The sequence below is a fragment of the Neopelma chrysocephalum genome, unplaced genomic scaffold (assembly GCF_003984885.1).
Source record: "Neopelma chrysocephalum unplaced genomic scaffold, ASM398488v2 Primary Assembly neopelma1_97, whole genome shotgun sequence".
Classification (NCBI taxonomy): domain Eukaryota; kingdom Metazoa; phylum Chordata; class Aves; order Passeriformes; family Pipridae; genus Neopelma; species Neopelma chrysocephalum.
The window spans coordinates 627,746-647,671 of NW_020897760.1; the positions used below are offsets into that span (position 1 = coordinate 627,746).

The following is a 19,926-nucleotide window of genomic DNA, read 5'->3' on the forward strand; positions in this document are numbered from 1 at the left end:
ATTTTCTTTTATAATTCCCAGAGATTAGAAAGGTTCTCTGGGTAACACAGATGGATTGAGAGGAAGAAAGTGGGAAGAGCATTGATCAAATTTCAGTCTAGCAAAACATTTAAGCATATGCCTAAAGTTAAGCTATTTTTTCTCCTCGGATTCAGGCAGAAGATGCAAACAGAATAATCTCCTATATTTCACTTCTTGGCAGACTCTGATGCAGGTTGAACCCAGAACAAGGTAGCTAGTTAAAGAGCATGAATTAAATGGATTTAAATTATGCATTTTTTAAAGAAGCCATATAGTGACCATTTATAATAATGAAAATGGCAGAGTAGTTAGGGATGAGATGACACTGAAAGTCTGTATGATGCATTAGTGACATAATTAGCAATCACACAATTAGCAACAGTCCTATGAGGCAATGGAAATGCACAGTCTTGCCTTTGGAATTTCCCCAACTGGGTGCTTGAGCACCCAACTTTATTGTATTTAACATAATCTTCTGGAGGAAACAGGTTTGAAAACTGCAGAGCAAGCAACAGTGCAGAGATGGCCTGAACACCTAACGCATCTAAAATTAAAAAATCTCAAAAACACAGAAAGGAGATGGGAGCAGACTGAATAGACATGGCTGTGCAAGCAAATATAACTGAATATACTCCTGAGGAACAAAGGAAACAATTCTTGATGGGGTGACAACAGATGTTCTCAAAAAAAAAAATTCTAAGGGAGCATTTCAAATACAAAGACTTTCCTGTGGAGCTGAGAAGTTTTACTGGCAGACGTACAGGAATACATCTTTGGAAACAGAATAAAAGCTAACATTTAAGGTGTTATCAGGTCCTGAAAGCAGCAGTGATATCTTCACGTAATAAGTAGTGGGTGGTGGTGGAGAGGGAAACAGTGAGGATAACATAAATACTGTCACAGGAAGTTGCTGTGGCATAGTTGTGATTTAAATCCCAGGAGCAATAACTAGTTTGTTCTAAAATATCTCTAGATCCACTTTTTTTTTTTGAAAATGAGCTCTGAACACAAGTGAAAGATGCACAGATTGACCTAACTGAAGAAATACAACCCAAAGACATTTACTAATGCAGAGTAAGCACACCTATTTTGCACTGTGGGAATGAACGTCAAGTGCCCAAAGCTGGATGTTTCTCCCAGCTCCTGCTCCTTCAGATCACAGTTAAGCACATTGCAGAAAGTCCTAAAATTAACATTTAAAAAAAAGGAGGAAAAAAGGACAGTTTATAGGGTCATTTTTGCAATGACTGAACTGTATCTGTACTTTGGGAAGATCTGGATTTCATGCCTGGCCAGGATCCGCAGCATCTTCAGTGAACAACTTCATATGAGTTTTAAAGCTTAGGCACTTCAAATTCTTGTTTTAAACTCTGGCCTTTATTTTTTATGTTCTTTAATTTTACAGATACAAAATAGTATTTCTCTGTCTTGTTGGAATGTTGAAAGGATTCCTGACTATCTGCAAGGCCAGCAGATATCATTTTATCTGAGAACAAGGCAGGAGGATGACATACTACATTGTCTAATTATTTGCATTGCTTTGCAACTGTTTTGGGGAAAACAATCCAGAGAGAATATTATTCCAGTGCAATCAGAACTACAGAAACATTAGGATGGACAAGTTGATTGACAGGAGAAGCTAAAGCAGGCAGCAACACAGAAAATCATCATCGGACAGACATTTTGATAAATATTCCTGTAGCCAATTTATTATTAACACAGAGGGACAGCTTTACATCTTGCATCACACTTTTCACAGCCCTTATGGTAAACATGCCATATCTGACAATTACAAGATGAAAACAAAGACCTCACTAACTCTCTCCTGGCCCTGCAGTATTATCTGCTCGCTCATTTAACCCTCTCTCCACTTCAACTGAAGGAGCAATACAGAAATGCAGAAATGTGCGTTCAGAAATGGAACAGAACCGCAGTAGCATCCCACACAAGTTCCGAGGGTTGTACCATCTGTGGCACTAGTTTCTAAAAGGCTTCATAGACACTGGAGAGGGCTGTGGATGAAGTGGAAAGTTGTCAGTACAAGACAGAGGATGAATTAGAATACAACTTAAAGGGGAGAGAATTAAATTGCTCTGTCTGGTCGCCTGTGGCTGGATTCTGCCTGTGATGACAGAGCAGTGCAGTCCTGGCATGACCATACACTGGATCACAAACCAGAGCTCCAGGAGGGAAGAATCCCCCTGCAGCTTTTATTTCCTGGATTGGCTGGCACATCTCTCTTTCTGCAGAAACACTGCAACTTGGAATAGCAGATCTTTCTCTCTGATGGCTACTTGGCTTCTGGGATTAACAAACTATCTGATGGACTTTGTAATCAATTATATTTTCATCAGATTCACATAAAATAGGTCCCAGATTCTTTCATAGACAACGAAGCACAGGATGGACTGCTGAAATCACCAAGTCAAGCCCTCTGCTACTTGTACACCTGGAGACACATTTTAGAATGAAACCTTGTGTGATAAATTGCCCAAGGCTATTTTTTTATTATAACATCCATGACATCTTCCTATTTTCACAGCTTCATTATCAGCTTCAGGGTGAAAAAACAAAAAGCAGACAAGTCACAGGATGATCTTAGACAGGAGATCTTATTTGATTCAAACATCTATTTTCTATCCACTTCCTGTCTGTTTTTCAAAGTATTTCAGGGAACAAAACTGATGTGCACAAAGAGCATTCAGTGAGAGAGACCAAAGGGAGGTGCAACAAATATCAAGCAAGGGAAGGGAGCTGTAACAGAGTGTTCTTGTCTCTTTGAACCCACAAGTAAAATGCATGGTAGGAAGTATTCCAAAACCACGTCTTTCTTTCGTGAAGGAAGGAATTAATGTTAAGCACAAAGTATTCCTTGTGGTTTATTCTCATTACGTGATATGTCAGGTTACGCTGATTTGGAAAAAAAACAGGATTTCTTTACAAAGCTTTCTGTGCACTGGGCTTACTGTGGGTTAAAAGGAGACTAAAAACCACAAATTGTGCTTTAAAAAAATCAATTTAGGAATCTCATTTTTGGTAATTCTCTTAAAGATACCCTTTGTGGACACATTATAATGTTTTGAAAGTTTCAGTTAAAAAACAGAATAGCCCTAATTTTTGAAAAAATCTTGACTATAGTTTCTATCACGTGGATTTCTCACTCAGTTACTGCCAGTTTTCCTTAGAAGGTAAAGCGAATGTTTAAAATTAGTCAAATAATGTGAAGATTCTGTTTTCTGTCTCTGTGTGTATATACTTTTCTTTAAAGGAACAATGTGGGAAGTCTCAGTTGTTCTAAAAACTCTGGTCAAATGACTTTGAAGGACACAGAATTATTTCACAGAAACACAAGTGATCCAAAAAAAGAACCTTTTAAGGGCTTTATTAGTACAAAGAATTCATTCTTTTGACACTCTGTAGCTGTCAAACACATGCACCAATTTATTTTCAGAAAAAGAAGGTATGTATTTCACTGTGGATGGTTGCAAAGGAGTAAAGAAAAAAAATCAAATAAGCAGCAATCAAAAAATCAAAATAAGCAGAACAATTATTTCCTCTTCTAACCTCAGGCCATGTCAACATCCACCCTCACTTTCTGTTATGTGTCCTCTACGATTCTATTTTTTATGCCTCCATACTTTTTACTGTTGATCAGCACTGACCAAATTTTGCTATTTGACCAAAATTTGTCTTCAAGTTTTACAGAAGTAATTATTTCAATTAACAGAATTTCACAGGATACACCAGAACAAGACTTGGGGCTATTTGGATTTTAACAGGATAGAAAGAAAGGCAGTTTGTGTGGTTTGGGACATTTAAGTTAATTTCCAAACTGCCACTTTCGAAACTGTTATAGAACAGATCCCAAGTGTAATCCTGGCCCATTCACTCTTTTTCCAGTTCTCTGTAACACTAAATTATACTTACAGACACAGAACATCAGTGCAAAAGTCTGCACATTTCACAAATAATATAACTTAGCAAGAAACTCTGTGCTCCCAGAAATAGAGCAGCCACAAAGTTAGACCTCTGAGGTAAACTCATGCTCTTGAGGAACTTCCATATTTGATCATCTTCGTTCAAGGTACATTTAATATTCCATTCTGATGAAGTGCAATTAATCAGTCCTCAGCAATTCCAGTGGACAACTGGATCCAGCTGGAGAAATAAACTGCCCCTATGGATTTGTGACAATTACTGCCAGGACTAGGGATAGGTCTGCATTTTCCTGAAAGTTGCATTGGTGATGGTGAGCCGTGTGAGCCTCGCACCGTAGTAATCTATGATGTAACTGGAGCCATCGGAAGGTCCAACGATCTGCAAGAGAAAAAGAGAACCAAGACTTTTCAATATGAAGTGAAATATATACTTTGTGCTAATGTCTCAATTACTGCTAATTTTCCCATCATAAAATTAGTCATGCTTAATTAGTCAAACAGAAACTAGATTTATTTTGAAGTTATGCTGCAGTTTAACTGTTTTAGCGAGCGCTGTCTCAGAAGGAACATTTCCCCTGGGCTTCTAATCAACCAAATTACACAGCCAGGCGCTGGGACTCAGTTAATCTGGTGAGGATTTGAGTCACAAAATCAGGTTAACAAATGAGTGGGCTCCAAACCACTTTTCTTGAACAAAGGAGGGTCTGCAGTAGAGAATTAGGCTGATGACAAGTATCTTTGAAACACGGCACAGGTAAGGAATTAAGAGAAGTAGAGAATATCATGGAGTTTTTTGTTCTGAAGTACTAAATTGATGTGGGGTCACCAGGGAGATCAACAAGGAGAGATGAAAGATACTCTCAACTTGATCTGTAAGTGCTCTGAGGCAAGATCACTGTGATAGCATAGAAAGGAATTTGAGAATGCACAGAAAAGACAAAGATGCACACAAATATACAAAGATTTACACTTTCAAATATTCTCCTATAAACCCATAGAAACAACTCCTATATCCACAATGGAGTTTAACTTCATGAAAGGCAGTTTGCAATTCATGCTAAATGGCTGCACTGTAGAATAAGACAATTTGGCAATTTCATGATGTCACAAGATGTCACTCCAGCTGGGGATTTCACTCTCATGAACGCTACAGTCACAGCTCTCAGGTGATCTGCGACTTGTATTTGGAGGAGAGGCAGAAAAGAAAAGTGGCAATGTCTTCTGTCATGAGTATAATGCACATGCAAACACAGAACTTTAGGATTCTGGGAACAGCAGGACATCTCATGCTGAGTCCAACACTCTAGTGTCACATAAAGAGGTTCTGATAAAGTGAATTTATGGTACTCTTCACTATAAGTATTTAAAAACAGCTAGTCTAATTTTTAATTGCAACAGCAAATATATTGATATTTCGTGTCTATATTCTACGACATCAGTCTCCAAACAGAGCCAAAAAAAATGCCTTGATTTTTCAATACATAAAGGTTCTTAAGGCTAAAATGCTAACGAACTATTAGCAATCAAATGACAGCTTTAACAAACAGAGATTTATTTCTTGTTTTGAAAACTCTGACTTACCTGCATTGAAATAAGTATGAAATCAATTAGGCTCCCAATTCCACAAAATCCTACAGTGCAGAACTTTAACAAACCTGAAAAATAAAAATAAAAATAAAATTTAACTGCAACTTTAAGCAACCACTATGAAGTTCACATGTTTCTGGTGGCAATCACATCTCAACTCTCTCCCCTTCCCATCAAATATATATATTATATAAATATATATATATATACACACACACACACATCTAGAAATAGACCTGAAGTTGAAGATTTAAAGTATATCAGAATAGTAACTACCAGATAAATGTTTCATTGGAAGATGCCCTGCAAAGTAGACTTCATTTGGAAAATGCCCTCAGAAGAGAGAGGATGTCTTAAAATTTAATTTTTTTTAATGTCAATAGTTTTCTGTGCAATAAACATAATACAGTGAGAACTATATATATTTTAAGTATCATTTTAGGCAAACATCTTGGTTATCCCTCTCTCCAAAGCAGCAACATGTCCCACAAACCACCTCCTCTCCCCCAGCCCTGTTTATGAGGCTGTCTATGAAAAAGAAGAGGAGAATAACTGCATCCACACTGCAGGAAGAGCATCCCACTGTCTGGATATAGCTCCCATAGTTGGCAAGATGGAACTAAACTCCAGGGAGACAGTTCATAATCTCTGCAACACTGCAAAGAGAACAGGGGAAAACTCCTAATGACCAAGAAGATGAAAGAGTAGTAGTTGGATGGTCTTTCAGCTGATTGGAAGAAAAACCCATGTGCATTCCTGACTATGAGGGTGGTGAGGCCCTGGCACAGGTTGCCCACAGAAGCTGTGGCTGCCCCATCCCTGGAAGCATTCAGGCCAGGCTGGATGGAGCTCTGGGCAATCTGGTCTAGTGGAAGGTGTCCCAGTACCAGCTGGCATTTGAGGAATCCAGCAGGTCTCTTACCATTGCTGGTTCCAGCAGCAGCTCTAATTCACCTGAGAAGAAACTGGATGGAGAAGAAATGTTTCTGAACCTGGCATTTATTTCTGGAGTGCAGGGTAAAGTTGGCTTTTTTCTTCCTCCTCACTTCCCTCCCCACCAGCAGATCACACTGAGAAAATAAACTGCTCTAAAGCATGAAGGGAAAAATAGTGCTCTTCTGCATTAATAACTGATGGTTTAGTTCACAGTGTGTGGGAGAGGAAGAAGTTGCTTTCCTGATTTCTTCATACTCAATAGCTTGTTTGTATTTGTGTGCTCTTTAAGCAAAAGAGATGGAAAAAAAAATAAACCGAAGAGCATTTACACTCTTCACTACACTTGCAAAAATATTTCAATGCCATTAACCTTTCTTAACCACTTTTTACCAAGGCCTGGATGACCTAAAAAAATCCCCAATCAGCCACTGTCATGGAATCCAGTGTGTTTTTATTCTTTTAATCTTTTCTACTCTTACCTATTTGCTTTTGTCTTCTTTACCTTTCAAAAGAGAGAAAACTTAGCTTTGGAAAAGTTTAATTTTAGGTCTTAACTTTGGCTACTGGCTACAGTATATTCCAGTAGGGTTAAAGCATGAGCCATGAAGAACTTCCATGTGAGAATTAAGGATTTATAAATCTATATATTACTACAATATATTACAAAATAATTATTGCAAATTATTATTGCAAATCCATTGATATTACAAAAAGATGCACCTTACTGACTGCTTCCAAAAATGTATCTTTTTGTGAAACAGATGGACAAAGTCAGTGCTAATCACAGAATCTCAGGGATAAAAGACATGAATGTTAACACAAGATTATTGAGAAGGACAGGTAATGTCATTAAAAAAAAAAAGTGTTTGCATTTAATGGGCAGAAACTCAAAATTCATAACTGAAGTGACAGTAAGACACATAGCTTTTTCCAAATCATTGCTCCATGCTGTCTACACTTAAATTGACTCCCTTTGCCCAGCTCAGAAACAAGGCCAGTGAAAATAGTTCTAACACACAGGTTTTTTAATTATTAACTATTTAAAAGTCAGTGGCACCATCATCCTGGGAATCAGGTCCTAAAAATACCAACCAGAGGGAGATCTTATTAAAAGTCCCAGCTTCTGCAGAACTGTTAACAGTGTGATTTATCTTGAAGCTATGCATTTGCCAGAATAAATTCCATCTCCCAAAACACCAGGTTTACTGTAAATTTGTGTGCTATTTTTCTGGTAAAATCAAGCCTCATTTAAGTAGCTGGCACATGAGTCAAACCCACTTGTGTTCCAGTGCCTCCCAAAGAATGCTGTGGTAAACATCAATGCAAAACAAAACTATGAACAGCAATAACCACATTTGCTTATTAGGATTTTATCTGTTGGACAACTATATATCCATTTGTCACCACTCCAACAGAAGAGCAGGCTGAGGATAATGCAGCATTTTATCTTGACAATAAAGTAAGGATTCTAGCTGTAAATATTAAAACTATGACTACCGGTGTTCATTACCTAAAATATGAATATACACATACAATTTAGTCATAATAACAAGCTTTACCTCAAAGAAAAGGAATAAACTTACCTAATGCAGGATAGCCTAGATAAAATCTATCTGCTCCCAACCATCCAAGAAATAAGGACAGAGCCACTGCCACTTTGTAGGAGTATCCATTTCTGCCAAAAGAAACAAGCAATGTAGGTAATGACTGCAAAATATATCCACTCATACTTTTGACTATTAAAGTAGTGACTCATTTTCCTGCTGCTTCAGTTTTAAAAAAACAACAGCCTTGTTATTTATCTTCAATTAACGGCCACAGAACTGATAATGTTAAGCTTTCAAACTGGGAAGGCATCCTCCATAAAGCAACCTCAGCCGCTGCAACTCAAGTGTACTCTTGCAGAATACAGATTATTCTGAAACTAAATGATGATTTCTTGTCAAGACATAATTCAGTTGCTGATCCGTCCCCAGTTTCACAGAGCACTTCCTAACAGTTCAGCCCTACTGAGACAAGCCCAGAAAGCCAGGAGGTGTGTGAATACTGTCTGCAGGCATTAGTCTCACACGCAGCCAAATCGAGAGGAACAGGACAGACAGGTGAGGTGTCAGCAGAGACAGTAATTGCAACGAGATCTGAAGGAGAAATGAACCATGGCCACTGGCTGAAGAAGCTACAGGAAGGATTCAGCAAAGAGAATAAGTCATGTATCCACTCACTACACTCTTAAAGGCACCAACTTACAATGAAAAGAACTATTGACTATATAAAGATGTACAGGGGTAGAGAGGCATTCTAAGTTAAGCTTCCCATGGTTAGTCATACAACATAAACAGATACAACAGACTTTTTGAGATTTGTCCTAATTGGCACCTTTCTTGCCAACAGCTGGAGCGATGCAGCCACCAAACCACCTGTAACTCCAGTCCCTGCTGATGTGAACTTTACATTAATAAGGCAGCTAAAAACATATCGCTCTCGATACCAGAACTTGCTGCCTCGGCGAACACGGAGCTTCTGAAAGCAAACCCAAAGGTAATTAGAACTTAAAAATATTCAATAATTCACTGTTTTGATAAGTGCATAACTACATGCCAGCAATTATTTAATAGGCCCAAATTAAACTCTTGGTTGACAGTTGAATAAAACAGAGTTTCAAAAAGACAGTAGCTGACAAAAGTCCAAGCACCTTTATTAAGCATTTTCAATGCCAAGTAAAGATCTACCTTTTTGCTTATTATCAAGATTTACTGACTTTAAGACTTAATGGCAACATTAAGTGATTAAATCATGACTCTTACCTCAATATTTGTTACTTGGTGTTTATTAGCAACACAGAACACACTGGGCATTCCTGGAATCTCATGTGATGTAAATTATCATCTTTAGAACTGCCTTGTTGCCACTGTAAAGAACACTTATGGGTTTATTTAAAGTTGAGGTAAACTGTTGGAAATTGTTTATCAGCTACAAAGTGTCAACAGCCCTCCAAGGACACTAAAGCATAAAAAAAGCTTACATAAAAGGGAACGTGGTTTAATTTGAGATGCTCCTGATCAAACCAGTAATAAACTGAGCACTTGCCTATGCACTGAGATGTTTTTAAAAGCAGAGCAGTCTGTAACCTCATCAACATCAAACTGACAGGGAGAAGAAATACAGTATGAAGTGGAAGCATGAGCATACTGCAACAAGGCTGCATCCACTTTTGTATTTCATTTGTCTTAGTCTTTCAGATAAAAACATGCACTGAAGACTAAACCAGTGAGTAGGAAAATGACATGTCCCAGGCATCTGAAGGAATTTCTACAATTGGGTAAAAGACACAATTTCTATTCAGTTCCTCTTCTGATTTTTTTCTTGCTTCTCAGCATCATGTAAAGTACCTTCACTTTTTCTGCGTATCTTTCTTCCAGATGCCATGTTACAAACTTTTCCTTCCAACTCTTCCTTAGCAGTTGATAATATCCGGTACTGCTTTGGCTCACTCTTTTGGGGTCTCTCATCTCTGCTCAGAGACCTCTCCACACTGAACCTCATGAATTTCAAAGATTACCATTTCATGGGCTCCTTCCCTGGACTGGCAACACTTGAACAATGGACATTTAAAGTCTGCAGAATCAGGGCCTCTGCATATTAAGCAAAATACATTATAGAAGGCCAATCTGGGGGATTGTAGAATTTGGCCAAAAAGTAAAATCAACCTCCAAAACATCAAACTAAAGCCAAACCTAAGCAATCTTGACTCCCAGTACTTCTTTGTTGGAGCAATCTTATTAGCACTTACAAGCTTTTCCTTGAATTATCACAAGGAGTAACTGAACTTGAACACAACCACTTACACAAACATACAACATCTCCTGGTCTTGCTCTAAAATAACTGGATCCCGGAACTGTTATCTAAATTACAGTTTTGGCTAAGGACAGCTTGCTGATTTGTCCTTTCCAAAAGCTGGGGATAGATTTACCTGCTGTGTCCATGCTAGGACAATCCTGCTATGAGAAGATGCCTTCTCAAACTAATTTTCTGGTTAAATGATGTGCAGTTATTTCTGCCAGAAGACAGTTACAGTTTCCATCAAAACTCAGATAAGATGCTGGAAAATCTCCAAAAAGCAGTAGAAAGGGCAGGGCTATTATTGTAATATTAAGCTGGAGATTCCTGCTTAAAATAATGTTTCAAACACTTAGGTAACATTCAAAGTGCCTTAGAAAACATCTATCAGTAATTGGACCACTTTTTAAACAAGTGTACAGATGAAAGATGGTGATATTAATCTTGCTGCCATTTTTAACTAGTTTGGGGACTTGATCAAGGACATGCTTGTGTAACTCTTTCTTTTCACAGTTGTGTTTTACTGGAGTTTTCAGCCCAAAAGCATGCTCTTCCCTTTATGCCACACTGGCAATCACAGGACTGGAAAAGCCACAGCAAGTTCTTTTGGCAGTGTAACCATTAATTATTCATCATAAATAATCATCACAACCAAGTTATAGACATCATAAAAAAGATTACATTTTTCTGTCTATAGGCTTGGGTTTTAATTAATAAATGTAAAGAAAAGCTACATTTAAAAAATGTTTCTGGAAAATATATTAAACCAAAAATATATGTATACAAAAAACCTCCAAACATAAGAATTACCATCTAATCCAAAGAGGAAGCAATTTTATTAAGCTAGTATAGCTCATCTTCTTCCCATCACAGATGGGACTGAAACACAATTGTTTCTGGACAAAAATGTGACTGAAGTCTAGTTTGAAGCATTGAAATTTGATTAGACGTAATAATATGTTTTCTTCACTTTGCTGAGCTTTGACTGCTGAGAAGACTAAATACAGAGAAAATATTTATGAAATTAAAAGGCAGAGCTGTACTTCTAAGTTAAGCAAATTATTGAGCAGTTGGTACCGCATAAGAGTTATTTGCCCACCAGAGTGATAAGGAATACCCAGTGAGTATTGCTGGAGTTTTAATTTCCAAGGATTCCAGTAGGACAAAAGAAAGAGGTTCCAATATGAATCCCAGAAAAAGGAGAAACAAATGGTACTGACAGGTGCTGGCTGATCATTAGCATTGGCCAGTTGGAACATTTATTGGTATCCAGAGCTCTCCATCACTCACAATGTGCTTTAGAAAAACTAGGTCCATCATTCACGTACCAGAAACAGGCTCTTAAAAGACAGAGAGGGTTTGACTAAATACAAAAGTTGTTTAAAAATAGAGAACAGTTCCCCTTAAAGAGATTTTTGGAAGAAGCGGAGAGACTGAAGCTCCCCCAATATTCCGGCATACTACAACTTCAGCACAGGCACACTGTAAACTGGCATGAAGCACTGAATAGCACAGCCCAGTCCAGCCCTCCTTTCTCCTCTCCCTTTTATTCTTGAGTCACCCTCATCCTTGTGCTGGCACCAAAACTTGAAGCCACTGTACTGTGACTCAAACTGGGGAACTGATCCAATTTAGCTCAACCCAGATCAGTTCCCTGATGCCGTGGGGTCTGTCAGGACTGGGATAGGATGGAGGGGTGTCCCCAACAGCTCCTTCACCAGCTGTACTGATTTTAAGCATATGTGAAATGTGGCCGTAGCATTAGGGATAAAATTTTGCCAGGCTAAAGTACTAAGTAAAGCAAAGACACAAACATAACTAAGCAACAACAACAACAAAAATGTGCAGGCAGAGACAGATTCGCTTATGAACATGCATGTTTTGAGCAACCTGGTTTAGTGGAAGGTGTCCCTGCCCACGGCAGGGGGTTGGAAAGAGATGAGCTTTATGGTCCCTTCCAAACCAAACCATTCCATGACTCTGTTGCATCCTTATACTGTTTATTACAGGATTAACTACTGGGCAACACATGTATGGTTCTATTTTACTTCTCTTTTTCCTTCTGTCAACACATCACAGGACTTCAGAAAAACATCAGTGTGAAAACAAAGATAAACGATCACAAAAGCCAGTGAGTACTCACACATTGCGACACTCAATAGGCTTGTAAAATCCAACTTCATGTCCTGTAAAGACTTTTTCTACGCCAAGGTGATCTTTGCAAGTAATATTTGGTGCTGGCAGACATTGAACTGAGGACAAAAAATTATTTGAAATTGAGCAATAACTGTCAATCACAGCGTTTTTCTAGCAAGACACAACTGAAACAAATTAAGTTCTACTGTAGAACAGTCTTGATACAGAGCACAGTTCACACACATATGGTTTCAAAATGGTTTAAAAATATTTTTTTAAGCCAGTCCTATGACCAACTTCTATTTTTTCTTTACTAAATATTAAGCAAAATATACAAATCTAATTGCTGCCCTAATTCTAACGTAATTCCCACTCTGGCTTCAATACGAGTCAATGAGAAATCAGAACCTGACATACAGAAAACATTTTCATCATGAGAACAGTCAAATACTGGAACAAGTTGCCCAGAGAAATCATGTCATCACCATCCCTGGAGGTTTTCAAGGTCTGACTGCACAAAGCCCTGAGCAACCTGGTTGGAATTCAGTGCCAACACTGCTTTGAGCAGGAGGCTGGACTATACAGCTTCCTGAGGTCTCTTTCTACCCAAATTATCCCATTATCCTTGACTCTTAGGACAACCAACGTGGAAATCACAGCAGAAAATGACACCTGCTAAAAGTTTGCAATGTATTACCAGAATATTAGTCACTCCCTAATGCTGAAGTCTGTTGTTTTAAAAGAAAAAACCCAGACCTTTGCCCACTTTCTAACAGTTTTCAGTACTTGTGAATACTGTTGGTTAATTCCATCTGATCTGCAAGCCAGGTTCAATAGGTCTTTCCAAATTTTCCAATAATGCACACAGGCAAGAGTTGGATTTTTTTTTAGTATCTATCCATATTGCATAGAGACTAAAAAAATAATATCCCAGTTATGCCTGGACTTAACTGCTATAAAGCCCCACATTTATGCTACCAATCAATGTGCCTAATCTAAGGCAAATACAAAAAAAATACATTCTTGTAAAAAAATTAATCAAAAAAAGCAGTGCTTTCTGTTACTTAGAAAAAAAACAGTGCAGTTAAAATGTATTGATATAAACAAAGACACAGTTTTCTTTTCAGTGTCACTCCAAAGACTCTAAACCTCCTACTCAAAGACACCACTTTGATGCTTTGAATTAACCCCATTTGTCTGTGTGATGGATCCCACAAAGGTGTTTAGGAACTGCAGGGCTTCAAGAATGGTCCAGAAATTAACTTTTTATTACTTAAATAATAATAAAAAAAAAAGCAGCTCAAGTACTGTGGGGACAATCTAAAAACTGCTGCATGCGTAAAAATGCTGCACAAAGAAAACAACATTAATTAATTTAGCAACTTGCTCCATTCTGAAGCTTATCTCCTGTTCAAAAGTGTAGTGTATTAAATACAATCACAGGGTATTTATTTAAACAACTGATAATCTGAGTTGTGATCAGCCTCAAACTACATAACGTCTTTTTAATCTCTGACTGGCCATTTATAGTCAGAAACACAATGTAAAAAATTATGTAAAGGAATGAGTAACTCAAAAAATGATCCATTTTAGATAGTATTTTCAGCCAAAATTATTTGGAAAACCTTCACTATGCCAGAACATCCCAGTAAAGAAAATCATTCAACACTTATGGAAAGCAAAATATGAAAAACATGCACACATGTATTTTGTGGCTGCCCCATCCCTGGAAGTGTCCAAGGCCAGGCTGGATGGGGCTTGGAGCAACCCGGTCTAGTGGAAGGTGTCCCTGCCCATGGCAGGGAGGTAGAACTGGATGAGCTTTAAGGTCCCTCCCAATCCAAACCAGTCTGTGATTCCATGATTTTAAACAGGAGTGCACATAAAGCAAAACTGCTGTGCTATCAAACCATTTATTTCAATGCCTGAGAACATCAGAAAAGTTAAACACAGATAGGAAACCAAGTGATCAATTTAAGATTTTTTCTGTTGAACTCTAAAGTGCATCAGAACTGATCATCAAATAAATGTGCTTTCAAAACAGAGCCTCATGCAGCAGAACCTAGTAAAAATGGAAAGCACCATGTTGCCTTAAGAAAAAAAACTTAAAAATTAGAAGATTTTGAAGGCTGTTTTGTCACACATCAATTCTTCTAATAATTATATGCAAAATCAGTATGACAGGAATGGTTTGTTTTAATCACAGCAGTGCAGGACAGAGCCTAAAGGATGTAACATACATTGAAGAGATTTACCAGAAACCTCACTTAGAAATGTACCAATCAGAGAAAATGTATTTATTCCTTTTTAGTAAAGCATCCAATCCACACAAGTGTTTTGGGCTTTCAGACTAATGGTATTTCTAATCCCATCCTTTGTAAAGCTCACCTAGCAGATACACAAATGCATAAATCGAACACTTCCTTGAAAAATGTAGTTAATCAATATAAGTTAGAAATCCTTACCATATGCTGTGTGATTTGTGCAATTCATTGGTTCCTGTGTGCTATTGTCTATTTTAGGCTCATCACACATATATGTTCAGGTAATTGAGGAAAACATTTTTCATATCAGACACTACAACAAGTTTAACAGTAATTTATTCCACCCTCCTTAAACCCCGAGGATTTAAGATGCACCTTGATGTTAGTTCCTACCCATCCCCCAAAACAGGAACAGCACATTACCATGCAGCAAATCTGCTAATCCAATTTAATACACCAATATATCGCATAAGCCCCATGTTTAATTAGTGCTGCAGTCAGCACTACCTAAAGGAACTACAATATTTATCAGTCATAGCCTCTGTATTTGAAGGCAACAAGGTTGCACACGCCTCATCTAGTCTTCTTCCCTTATTTAAATACCTTGAAATTGAGGCATTTGGTTGAGAAGATTAAATCTACAGGAACGTACAAAATTCCAAGAACACATAAAAACGAACATCTGAAATGCCAGGAATTTGGTGCAGAAACAAACTGAGCCGGAACTGACTTCCAGAGGTTTCAACTCCCACAGCCAAGTAAAGCAGAAGCTGAAGTTAGCTTTTCCAAGATTTGCTTTCCGGACACTTTTGATCATGAATAACTGTTAGCTGCCATCCACCAATATGCTCTGGAGAGGGCCTGAGGCACCTTGGAGAGCAGGAGCCTTGCAGGTAGAGCCCAACACCTGTGCCCTGTAGGGCATAAAAACAGAATATTCTGAGTTGGAAGCAACCCACAGGGATCACTGAGTCTAATTCCTGCTCTGCACAAGACACCCCAACAATCCCACCCTGTCCCTGAGAGCGTTGTCCAAATGTTCCTTGAGCTCTGTCAGCCTTGGTGCCATAACCACTGCCCTGGGGAGCCTGTTCAATGCCCGACCACCCCCTGCGGGAAGAACCTTTCCCTAATAATAGGGAAAAGCCTCCACGTCTCACTCTAGTGTCCCGCAGAAAATAAGAAGGTGGAGAGGTGAGGGAGTGAGGTCTTTTATCCCATGGGATTTTCTCCTTGAAAATGGGAGAGACATCCCAAACCTGCCCTGAGGCACACACAGAAATCACAGCCCGAAATCACAGAATCAATTAGGTTGGAAAAGACCTCTGAGACCACCGAGTTCAACCTATGACCAAATACCACCATGTTAACCAAAAGACGGCACTGAGTGCCACATCCAGTCTTTCCTTAAACACCCCCGGGGATGGCGACTGCACCACCTCCCTGGCAGCTCATTCCTATGTCTAATCACCCTTTCTGTGAAGAAATTCCTCCTGATGACCAAACTGAACTTTCCCTGGTGCCGCTTGAGGCCGTTTCCTCTCATCCTGCACCCTGAGGTGCCTTGTCCCGCTCAGACCCCCTCGGGGCTCCCACCCTGAGGCTTTCCAGGCACCTCACGGCCCTCACCGCCCCCTCCCCTCCAGCCGGGGCTCGGGACAAGCGGTGCCCTCCGCTTCACACCGGGCCCATCACCACGACCACCACCCCCCGCCCCGGCCCGGGCCCCGGCTCCGCTCAGGATATTGTCCCATCCGCAGCTCCTCGCACTTAAGCGACGGCTCCGAGCCCGCCGCTCCCTCCAGGGCTGCGAACCAGAGGAGAAGCAGCACCCGCACCTCAGCCGCGCCGCTCCGGGCGGCCATGACGGGACCGCCGCCGTCAGCTGACCGGGGAGGAGCGGAACGGCCCGGCCGCGGTGGGAGCCCGCGCTGGCTGCAGGAAGAAACGGGGAGTACCCCGGGATGTTTGTGGGGTGCTAAGGGGAGGTTTGGGGGTTTGGGTTTTTTGGAGGGGGTATTGAGGGGCGTGGGGTGACCTTATTAAATATGGCTGCTGAGGCAGCGATGAGGGCAGAGCGCGCCCTTACCCAAGATGGCGCTCGCAGGGTCCAGCGGAGGGACGGGCGGGGCCGTGCCCTGAGTAAAGATGGCCGCGCCCACCACCGCCATCTGCCCTGACTAAAGATGTCAGGCGTGAGGCGTCCGGCCCAGGGGAGGTGTGGGGACGGTGGGGGAAACCGAGGGGAGCTGTGAGCAATCGCGAGGAGCCTCTCGGAGCGGGGCTGCGGCTGCTCCGGGTGATGGCACCGCGGGCAGGACGCGCCCTGAACCGAGTGGAGGGTGGCGGGGCCCGATGAGGGAAGAACGTGATATGAACCCTCCCCGCCCTTCCAAACACTGACGGGTGTTGGCCCACCTAGTGAAATCGCACGTGTAGGTGTTCCTGGTGGCGTCTGGAGTTTGCTGGGTACTTTAAAATAAGTTTAAAAACCCCAAGAGAAGTTAAAGGTGTGACCTGCCAGCACCTGCCAAACCAGGTTAACCTGGGCTGGGACATTCCCTGGCAGCCAGGTGGACCTGATGTGCTGGCACTGTGTCCACCACACCCACAGCACTCGGATTAAGGAAATACTTTGAAACTGTTACTCTATTTTTGCATGAAATTGTGCATTGTTAAAAACACTTTTTATTTCAATTTTTTAAATGAATAATTAATACCTGGAGCAGGCAAGCTTTTATCTTCATCAGCATGTGCTCTTTGTAAGGTATTTGGCGGTGATTACAAACCTTTTCCTTTTCTCACTTCCTTAACAGTTATTTAATGCTTTTCTAGTGTGGCTGTTTCAGGTTTTGCTAGTTTGGAAGGAGTCAGTTTTCACTTATGAACTACTGGGGATGCCAGGCTGTTTATAGGAGATGGAGAAATCATTTGGAGTAAACACACCCTGGAAAGGCAGCACCACTGTCCTAAGTTTACATCAGCTCAAGAAGCATTTCCTGAAAATTGGACCTAAAAAGCTGGAAAAGCAACTCTAAGACAGTACTGATTAGAACATCATCGTTACCCAGACTTTCTGGAAGTCTTTTGGGTTTACTGGGTGTTACTTTGGTTACTTGTCTAGAATGTCAATACCAATGAAAGGTTTGTCGTGGTCCCAGATTCTCAGAATCTGTAAAAGTGTAGATTTAAAACGTGTGGATGGCTGACAAAGAGCCCAGCCAGCGATGTGAAATATTGCCATCTAACAGCTTTTTGGGAGATTTGTGTAAACTGAATTGGCAGCCTGGAGTTCAGCAGGCAAAGTATGCAAATGAAAATTGATACTCCTTTCAGCAACTGGAAGTGAAAGGCCAAGGCCAGAGCGCGCTCCGAGATGAACTCAGCCCTCAGAGATGGAGACAGAGGTGCACTGATGGGAAAGTGCTCGGCTCTTCTGTCTGCAGCGCGTCTCTCGGATGGATAAATACACCACTTGCTGTTCATCACTGTCAAGAAAATTGTCACTTCTCACGAGCGCCACATTAATTAAAACTGAGAGTCATGACTAGGAAGTTGGGCGTTTGGAGCTGGAATTTTTAAAAAAGGGGGATGAAATGGTGTGTTCTTAACATGTTGCGTGCTCTAGTGCAACTGCTGCTGCTTAGTAAAAACAGGCACTAGAATGAGGGGAAATCTATGAGAAATTATTTTCCAAATCTCCTGTAGCCCTTACTGTGTGCAATGAGCAGGGCTGTGTGAGATCAGCAAATGAGCTCATGAAACTGTGTGGCAGAATAAAAATTATAATTTGGAGATTTTGAGTACATCTGTGTACATATCTAATTCTTTAAAAATCAGAAAGCAGGCTAACATACAGGTTTCAGGGATAGAAAGCACCTGCATTTCCTGCAATTAACTTCAACTAAAATGGTGCTTGTTCAGTATTTTGTGACTAGTGGGAGGAAAATTTTGCTTTTATTGCCATCCCGGGCATTGCACTGTGTTTCTTTGGAAGCTGCAGTGACGTGGTGTGTTTTGGGGTGCTGTTGGGAGCAGCGCTGGCTCGGTGCTCTGTGGGGGAAGTCTTGCAATCCCTTAACTCCATCCAAGTCCAAGTTTTCCTATGTTTTTTGACGTTCCCTTGTGTGAAGTGGTGGCGGGCTGGACTGCTGAGGCTGAGGATAGTTCGCCTCACCTCTGTGGGGAGCGCGAAACAGCTCCGGAATCAAGTTTGGACACCGATTAACTGCAAAAGAGTGAAAAACAAGCTTTTCTACAATATTTACACTTGTTTTGCCTTCGCTGGGAAGGTCGGTGGCCATGTGCCAGGTCAGGACTATGTGAGAGAACCACGACTTATAAACACACTGGGAGATCAGGATCACCTGAAAACTGATTAAAAAGTTAATTTCTGCTCTGAAGTTTAAGCTCCGCGCTTCCCACAGCGGCCAGACCCCCTGTCTCGCTGGTGGGCTCAGCCCCGTCCCCTCCCCGTGCGCTGTCCCCGCACCGCCCGCGGGCCCGGCGGGGCCGGGAGGAGCCGATTCCCGGCCGTCCCTCGGGAGGCGGCTCTCCCGCCGCGCCGCCCCGGCTTCCTGCGCCGCAGGTGAGGCGGGATCGCCCCTCGCTTCCCGCTTCCGCCCAGGTGAGCGCCGGCGGCCATCCCGCCGCTCCCGGCATCCCGCCGCTCCCGGCCAGCGCCGCCGCCTCCCGCCCGCAGGTACCGCGGGAGCCCCGCGGGTGGGATGGGACTGGGAGGGGGCACGTAGAGTAGGCTCTGCTAGAGGACTTAATTCCCCTTCGGACACGGTGGTGTAGATCCTCGGGTGAAATTATGTTTATAAACATCTAAATAGGGTTAAAAATATCGATATTTATCTGTAATAAATATTCCAACCTGCCAAGAGCATGGATCTCTCTGCTCGGGGATGCCCAGCAATAGGATAAGAGGCAACGGGCTGAAACTGATGCACAGGAAGTTCCACCTGAACATGAGGAAGAACTTCTTTCCTGTGCAGTGACGGAGCACTGGGATTGCCCGGAGGGAATGTGGAGTCTCCCTCACTGTAGATACTCCAAAACCGTCTGAACACAATCCTGTGCCGTGTGCTCTGGGATGACCTTGATTGAGCAGGGAAGTTGCACCAGATGAACCCACTGTGGTCCATTCTAGCTTGAAACATTCCGTGGTTCTGTGTTTCCAACCATCTCCTGCTTCTCCAGT

At 41.3% G+C, this 19,926-nt stretch overlaps 1 protein-coding gene across 2 annotated transcripts; it reads right to left on the bottom strand.

The window, feature by feature from the left end:
- Positions 1–3,380: 3,380 nt before the first annotated feature.
- On the bottom strand, positions 3,381–16,906 carry TM2D1 (TM2 domain containing 1). Of its 2 annotated transcripts, XM_027694503.1 has the most exons (7): positions 16,810–16,906; positions 16,467–16,655; positions 14,922–14,993; positions 12,464–12,572; positions 8,066–8,157; positions 5,541–5,614; positions 3,381–4,338 (listed from the first exon to the last, which is right to left on the bottom strand). In XM_027694503.1, the coding sequence occupies exons 1-7, from the start codon at positions 16,889–16,891 to the stop codon at positions 4,228–4,230; spliced, it is 729 nt and encodes a 242-aa protein (XP_027550304.1). In that variant the 5' UTR covers positions 16,892–16,906; the 3' UTR covers positions 3,381–4,227. The 2 variants fall into 2 exon arrangements, with proteins under 2 accessions (XP_027550304.1, XP_027550305.1); XM_027694504.1 differs by lacking the exon at positions 16,810–16,906 and having other exon boundaries at positions 4,099–4,338; positions 14,922–14,995; positions 16,467–16,806.
- Between the last annotated feature and the right edge of the window lie 3,020 nt (positions 16,907–19,926).

Excerpts from the sequence above, each read along its gene's own strand:
- TM2D1 (XM_027694503.1), bottom strand. The coding sequence starts at position 16,891 with ATGGCGGTGGTGGGCGCGGCCATCTTTACTCAGGGCACGGCCCCGCCC. Across the intron at positions 14,994-16,466 it reads GAGGAGCTGCGGATGGGACA|ATATGTGTGATGAGCCTAAA; the intron begins ATATCCTGAGCG and ends TTACCTGAACAT. Across the intron at positions 5,615-8,065 it reads TCTAGGCTATCCTGCATTAG|GTTTGTTAAAGTTCTGCACT; the intron begins GTAAGTTTATTC and ends TTTATTTTTCAG.